The sequence below is a fragment of the Lontra canadensis genome, unplaced genomic scaffold, assembly GCF_010015895.1.
Source record: "Lontra canadensis isolate GAN:19392208 unplaced genomic scaffold, GSC_riverotter_1.0 scaffold2036, whole genome shotgun sequence".
Lineage (NCBI taxonomy): Eukaryota > Metazoa > Chordata > Mammalia > Carnivora > Mustelidae > Lontra > Lontra canadensis.
In genome coordinates, this window is record NW_022633020.1 from 1 (window position 1) to 7,745 (window position 7,745).

General features: G+C 61.4%; 1 protein-coding gene across 1 annotated transcript; it reads left to right on the forward strand.

The window, feature by feature from the left end:
* Positions 1 to 312: 312 nt before the first annotated feature.
* On the forward strand, positions 313 to 3,801 carry LOC116863652 (B-cell receptor-associated protein 31-like; the record flags this gene model as incomplete). Its single annotated transcript, XM_032851039.1, has 4 exons — positions 313 to 524; positions 1,340 to 1,463; positions 2,214 to 2,314; positions 3,414 to 3,801. Coding segments are annotated over 4 exons (476 nt in total), but the record flags the coding sequence as incomplete, so codon positions are not given.
* Between the last annotated feature and the right edge of the window lie 3,944 nt (positions 3,802 to 7,745).

The following is a 7,745-nucleotide window of genomic DNA, read 5'->3' on the forward strand; positions in this document are numbered from 1 at the left end:
CTGTGGCTTCTTTGGAACATCTGGGTGCAGGCCCTCAGCTGGAAAGGACTAGGTTTGGGGTCCTCTGGCTATAGCTAGGCCTGGTCTGGGGTGTGTCATCAGTGTGTTGCTTCCTGTGCCTTTGGGACTGAAGGACAGCTCCAGAGCTTTGGGCAGCCGTTTTGGGGCAGTATTAATCATTCTGGTGGCAGGAGGACAGCTCTCAGGTTCCGCCTTTTCCCTTCTGTTGCCAGACCCAGGCTGGTGGCGTCTTGCTTGGCTGCCCTGGCAATCTAAGAGGACAGGTCTAGGCTAGAGGCAGGGTTGAGACAGGAACAACGAAGAGGAGTTCCTGCCAGCCATTTTCCCTGCTTTCTTCCGCTCAGTTTTCCTTCTTTTTCAATTGTAGCCTGCTTAGACGCCTGGTGACTCTCATCTCCCAGCAGGCCACGCTGCTGGCGTCCAACGAAGCCTTTAAAAAGCAGGCGGAGAGTGCTAGTGAGGCGGCCAAGAAGTACATGGAAGAGAATGACCAGCTGAAGAAGGTGAGTTCTGCCTGCAGGGCTCGGCTGTGTGACGTTCCCTGTGGACCTCAGGGCCACTGTTGGCCTGTTGGGCTGGGAGTGTGTGACGCTATGGCTGTTGGCCAAGCTGAGGGGTTGGGTAGAAGGTGAAGGCGTAGTTCTCGGGAGTGTGTAGGGGAGGGATCCGGGGACTCGACAGGGACGGGGGTACCGTTGGTGCTCCCTTGTCTCTATGTGCTACATCTGGGCTAGACTCTTGCTTGACAGAGCTGACTCTCCGGTGAGCCAAGCCCTGTGCTGTGAGCCATGGGCCAGTTAGCACAGAAGAGTGCAAGGTAAGGCCTGTGGTCTCCTGAGGATTGTATCAGCTGGAGACAGAGTAGGGACGGGAGGTAGCCAGTCTCGGAAGGCTTGTGTGAGGAGGTGAGGTGTGAGCTGAGCTGGGAAGGAGATGGGTAGACGGACCTGGTTCATTCATAGATGGGATAGAGTTGCATGGGCAGGGATGAGTTTGGGGCTCCTGGCCAGAGTCAGCTGTGGAGTCTGGGGAGAGGAACACAGGTCATTGGTCAGTTGGGGTTGACTGGCAGAAATCTCCAGAAGAGAGCAGATTGAGTCATTGGCTGGACCGGTAAAGTCCGCAGTGCAGCTGAGGAAGAGAGGCAGGGCACGTGGCCTAGGAGCCCATCTGCACTGACATTCCCCAAGGGTCAAGTACCCGAGGCCGCTTGAGGAATTGCACTCCGTGGGGAAGACAGAGTTGGATCGCCTGTTTGCCTGCCTGCTGCCTCCCTCCCTCCCTCCCAAGTAACCCGTGCCCTTGGCGTTGTGCCTAGGAAGCTGCTGTTGGCGGGGTGAAGTCGGACGGTAGGGATGCCGAGAAGAAGGTGGAAGAAGAGAACAGGAGCCTGAAGGCTGATGTGAAGAAGCTGAAGGACGAGCTGGACGTCAACAAGCAAAGTGAGCATTGACCTCAGCTGTCGCCAGCCCCTGAAAGTCTGGATGCTCCCGCAGTGGTGGCTGCACCACTTGTGCCGGAGTATGAGTAACAAACTCGCCCTTGGGCTCAGGAGCTGGGTGGCAGCAAACAGCCCTCGGCTCGCACAGCTGCTGGGCTCAGTGGTGCAGTGTCTGTCTCGGGGCCCAGGGGGCCCCAGCTGCTCCAAGACTAACCCCAGAGCATCTCGGCCGGCACCAGGCCTGGGGAGCGGTGCTCTCTGTAGGTGGTGGCATCGCCAGGGTCTTTGGGGCGGGGACAGAAAGAATTCGCTTGCAGTGTTTCTGGAGAACCTGCTGTGACCCCATCTCCTTTCCTGAAGACCCCCCCCCCAACTTGCTTTTTGCTCTCAACTTTGAGGGTGAGAGTCTGCTCCGTGCTGCCTTCTCTCACCTTAGCCTTCTCACGCTGTCGTCCCATGCTCTCAGCCTCCCTGAAGTCTCCTGCGCCTGGGGTCACTTGGGAGTCCCTCCATCAAATGGGCCACGGTGTCCTTGGTATTTTCCCGCCTCCCCCAGCTGTGTTGGCCAGCCCTGCCCCACTTCGGGGGCCCTCGCGGTAGCTGGCAGGGGAGCTTTCTGGGGGGCGTGCGCTCTCGACAGCCTTAGAGGGGACACGTTCAGACCTGTTTCTGGTGTCTCCGGCAGCTGGGATTTTCTCTCCCTAACCCCGTCTTTCTGTTTCCTTTTCCTCTTCATCGGTACCATCCCCAGAATTAGAGAAGGCTGAAAACGAGGCTCTGGCCATGCGGAAGCAGTCCGAGGGCCTGACCAAGGAGTACGACCGCCTGTTGGAGGAGCACGCGAAATTACAGGTCAGCTGCAGGTGTAGTCTGCTCTGTTGGAGAGAATCAGAGCCCCTGCACTCCTGTACCCCCGCACCCCACGCCCGCGCAGGCCAGAGCCGGCCCACCCCCAGACTAGCCTGCCTCAGCAGAGCCTACAAGGGCCCCCGCGGCAGGCTGGCTTCTTGGTCTCCCGCTCCCCCTTTCTTCCTCCTCTGCTGCTGGCTCCGGGTCTAGAGAAGAGCCTGCCGAGCGGTGCCAGTCTGGGCCAACAGCTGGGGCCCTTTCTCGGGCGGGTGGGTGTGGCTTGGCAGATGGCAGCCGCTTGCTAAAGTGGCCTCGGCCGTGCGGCGCGCCCCTGTGCCGTGCCTGCCTGGCCTCAGCCCTGGCATCAGTGTCTTCGAGAAGAATGCCTTCGCTCACATGTGCACCCGGTCTGTGGCGCGGGCTCTGTTGCGGGGAGACTCTGTAACGGGCAGCCGGCCTCCTGTACGTGGGCTGAGGGGTTGATGCAGGGCCGGGGCCACCCACCTATCCCGTCCCCGCCCAGGACCTGAGTCCTCACATTGGCTGCATGTGGAAACTCAGGTGGCCTGGAAATTAGGCGTGACGGCCTGGCAAGCACCCCTAAGTTCTGACGATTTGCCTTGTTGCTTGGCGGCCCAGATTTGGCCACCACAGGGGCTGAAGAGGCATGACCCAGCCCCAGAGGAGGACTGGTGGTGGCCTCAGTGTAGGGGGGCTCACTGGCAGGACCCACAGAGAATATACATACAGAACTGGGCAGGGCCTGAGCTGGGACTGGGGAGGGACTGGAATGCAGGGCCTGCCGCGGGCCCAAGATGGTGGTTGGTGTGGGGCGCTGCGGCTTGAAGGGAGGAGTGACAGAGGAGGCTCCCGGCTGCACCTCCCTGGTTGGTGTTAGGGTCACAGCCTTCGCTAGAATGGGGCCACTCCTGCCCTGGCAGGCCTTCGGGTGCTGCTGCGGGGGGTGGGGCTCCTTGCTCCCCTGGTACCTGTCACTTAGGGAGAAGGCAGCAAGCTGGGCCTTTAGGGTGGAGGGGCCAGGGGCTGAAGGGGAGGGGTGCATCCTGTCGATCCCTTGCATTGTGGTTTCTGTCCCTTCCAGGCAGCAGTAGACGGCCCCACGGACAAGAAGGAGGAGTGAGCCTGCTCCTCCCCGCCTGCTACCTGGCCTGTGCCCGCTGCTGCCTGCACCCTGGCCTCCCGGGTACTTCGGCTCGCCCCCTCCCGCTTCCCGCCCCCTTGCGCACCTCGCAGTTGGCGCTGTCCCGGCGTACTGCAGGGGACCCGGTTGCCGCCCACTCAGGATGAGTTTGCGAACGTCCTGGCCAGCCAGGCATGAGGCAGGCATTGCTTCCCACTGAGTTGAGCCGTTTTTTGTGTTGCGTGTTGTTTGGGGCTCCAGGGCCCCTTTTCTCTGGTCCTGCTGGAGGGTCGATGGAGCAGGCCTAGTAGAGTTTCTCTTGGGGGCAATAAAGGTTGTTATCACGTGACTGTGGTTCGTGTGTGTAATTGGGGCCACCAGGAGGCCACCTCTTTCTGCCATCATGGGAGTGACCAGGAAGGTGGGGCAGGTAGCTCTGATAGAGAACCCCAGTCTTTGGTCCTGGAGGCCTTCAGATTATTTTCTTCTAGCTTATTCCCACCCCTAAAGCTTCCCTCATCTCAGGCTAGGCCCAGGCTCACTCACACTTGCTCTCTCTCTACCTTTGCCTCGTGCTCCCCAGGCAGGCCGTGTTTTATGACTCCTTGGGTTAGGGCTTATGACTCCTTGGGTTAGGGCGTGTCTGACCAGTTGGGTTGGCTACTGGGTCCAGGGACTCTTGGGAGACTCTGTGAAGTGCTGGGGCTTCCCGGTGACAGAGTTGCCTGCCTGAGTCCTGTTCGTCACATTTTAGGACAGGTAGAAGGTGGCAGGGTGCCATGAGTCACTCCCTGCCTCACTTCCTACTGAAGGTTTGCAGGATGACCTCTGACTCCTGTGTACTAAGAGAGGAGACCTGCCCTTGACAGTGACCTCTGGCTGGCTCAGGGTAGAGCCTGGTGTGGGGGAGGGTGTCTTCTCTGCTGCCTGCAGCCCTGGGAACCATCGGGCGTGTCTCCTGGCTTAGTGCCTGCTTTCCCAGCGGTGTCCCCCTTGGTGGTTGGCCCCGCCGGCTAGCTTCAGTGGGTGGCCTCTTCCGAGCGGGGCTCATAGTGTTCAGGAACAGCCCGAGAGCCCGGGTGGCTGGGGCTCCTGTGGCCTGTCTTCCGATGCGGCACTTGTGCTTTGCTGGCTCCGAGAACGGGGCAGAGGGAGCAGGTTGGAGGTGTTTTCTTTTGGAACTGTGAGGCTCCCGAAGATGTTAGCGCTAGTGGCTAGCTTGTACTCACACACCTTCTAACCCTGCTGGGCCTGGGCCAGTGGCTGCCTTCTCCGGTGTCCCCTCCCCCTCCCCATGCTTTCACAAGCTGCAAGTTGGCGTCTGATGGGGCATATGGGCGGGGGACTATGGGTGAGGCTCTGTGGGTGCTGTGCTAAGCTGAGGGATAGTCCCACTTTTCCAGGAAGTGTTCCCTGGCTCCCTTGCCCTCCGTTGAGCTCGCCCTTCTATGAACCTATAGAGGCCAGAGTCCAAACAGTGAGTCTGTGAGTTCTTCCCTGGCCAGCTTCAGGCACTCCCTGCACCCCTGTAGTGTCGGGCCCTGGGCCAGGCAGAGAGAAGAAAGCCTCGGCTCGCTGTTTCTGGTGCACCATCTAGCTGGGGTGGAGGGGGCAGCAGGTCAGCCCTGACCGGAGGGCCGCTCGCGGGCTGTTCGAAGTGCTATTTCCTAGCAGCCCTCTGCCCTGAGTAAGCCTGTTACCCCCCCTTGTGCCCTGCCCGTGGCTGCGGCGGCCCCGTGCACAGCAGGTCTGGGCTGGCTGCTTTCCTTACCTGTCTCCTACTAGGTGGCCAGACTCCTTGTCCTGAGCCCCTTCCCCAGAGGCAGAGTGCAGAGTAAATGGTGACTGCCCACTGCTCTCAGGGCTCCAGCCAAGCAGCCCAGCCTCCGTCCACATCTCCTTTTACGATGTGGATGTTTCTTGCGGCGGGTGGCTCGGAGGCTATTCGGCAAGAGGTCCCGCCGACCTGAGCCGAGGCGTGGCGGTAGCTGGGGGCGTGGACATGGTAAGGAGTTGCTGTGCGCCCAGGGTGCGGGAGCAGAGCAGGCCTCGGGGCGGTGACCGTTGGCTGCGGACTCCATTCTGTGGGCGTGGAGGCAGGGACTCTCGCTGGAGGAGTCGACAGGGCGGGGCACGGTGTGAGGGGCCCAGGGCCTGGCCCGCGCGTCCCGCCGGGAGGTGCCTCCACGTGCCCGCACAGGCCTGGCTTCCACTGCAGTCGGGCCTGCTCAGACGGTGCTCCTTTCTGAGTTCTGTGGGGACCTGCCCCCTGTCCTGGTTAGTGGTGACCCTCAGAGCATGGCCCACCCTTGGCTGTCTGGTTGAGGGCTAATGCTCCTACTCCTCAGGAAGGGGGCCGTGCCTTGATAGAGCGCAGGGACTGGCCTGGGAGGGACTGCAGGGGGCAGCGAGCCAGGACCCCCCCGCCAGCCCCAGGCTGGCATCCAGAGAGAGCGCCAGGCTCCCACGCCTTGACCCACCGTCCTGCTCTTTGGTTGCAGCCCACTCTGTTTGCCCTCCAGAAGCAGCCTTCTGCACTCTCTGTGTCTGCTTTGAGGCTCTGCCATGTTGTAGCAGGGCCCAGAGTCTCCTTTTCTTTAAAGCTTTTATTTATTTAAGTAATTTCTGCACCCAACATGGGGCTTGAACTCACGAGACCCAGATCAAGTTACACGTTCTTCCAGCTGAGCCCGCCAGGTTCCCCATTTCTTTCCTTTTTAACAAAGACATGGATAGGCCCTGTTTTGTTATCCATTTCCTCCCTCAGTGAATGCTTGGGTTGCGCCTACCTCTTTTTTCTTAATGCCACCCAGTCAAGCTCTGGCACGCACCCCCTGCACCGGAACCTCTCCTGTGTGGGTCTCCAAGAAGCTCGTTGCCAAGTGCAGCGAGCTTTCTGGGGCCTCCTGTCCCTTGACCAGCAGCAGCCCCCGCGGAGCCCCTCGCTCCTCCTCGCTGACCACCCCGTGCCCTGGTGTGCGCATATGTGCGGCCCTTCCTGAACCGGGAGGTCACCCTGCATCTGCCCTCTCGGGGTCCCTCTCAGCCCTCTGGCCACCCCGCCTCATCTCCGTGGCTGCTCCCTCTCTCCTCCCAAGAGTCCCAGAGCCCCAGGGCGTGCTGTGTGGGCTGCTTCTCCCTCTACACGGGCTCCTGGCCGCTCTCTGTGAGCTCGTGCAGGCTCCGGGCTTTCAGAGCCATGTTGATGGCTGAGAACCTGTTTGCTCCAGTCCAGACTCTTTCTGGAACTGCAGACCCCTTGTCCACCCTATTGCCTACACATTTCCGGCGAGGTGATCTCTCTGGTACAGCAGGCCCTCAGTCAGCTGCCACACACCCCCTTCACACCCTCTCCCTTATCTTCCTGGGCTCAGGGCCTGCCAGTGCCGTCCTTCTGGTGCCCAAGAGCTCAGGGTCCCCTGACTCCTCTCTAAAACCCACATTCCCAGCCACACACAGGTCATGGGCTCCACCTTGCAAACAGGTCCCTAGGCCCTGCGCGGCCAGCGCCCCAGTCCCACTGCTGTCTGCCTCCCCGGGTCCTGCTGCAGCCTTCTCCCTGGCCGTCCCGACCTCCTGCTCACCTGCCGTGCGTGGCTTGTGCCTCAGAGCTTACCTGTTCTCTGCGGCATTTGGGCACCTTTCAGGAGACTCAGCACCCGTGGCTTCCCACCCACCTGCCCTGCTCTCTCTCCTCTCCCGCCGTGTACCGGGTGCGTGGGGAAGAGGTGCTCTGCCGGCTCCGGGACCTGCTCCGCTCCCAGGTCCTGGAACAGCGCCCGCACGGATCCTCGGAACAAACGCCCTGAGGAGCAGCTCCAGGTGGGGATGCCTCCCCACTTCCCCCCCCCCCCCCCCCCCAACCCCTCACGACAAGCAGAGGTGGCTCGGGAGCCAGCTTTGGAAAATGACATGTTTTTATTGCTATGTTTGCAGTGGCTTTTTAGCACAGTAAGAATGTCCTCGGTGGACCCCCGCCCTCACCCAGGCCCACCTCTCCGACCCACGTCGGGGCGGCGTGGGGGAAGCCCTTCTAGGGTCCGCTCGGCCGTCTCGGGATCGGACGTGACACACACGTGGGTTAATTAAAGCTGCTAATGGAAGACTTGAGACGCGGGAGGTGCATCCGCTTTAAGCTTGCAGGTGGCAGCCGTGCCTGGGCGCAGGCCTTCCCTGGCTGGTGCCCACCTCAGATCCCTGCAGTCGGGCCCAGCCCGGGCCGAGGGGGGGCAGGGCGCGGGCGAGCCTGAGCATGCCAGGCGAGGGGCCCCAGGTCCCCCGGGGGTCACGACG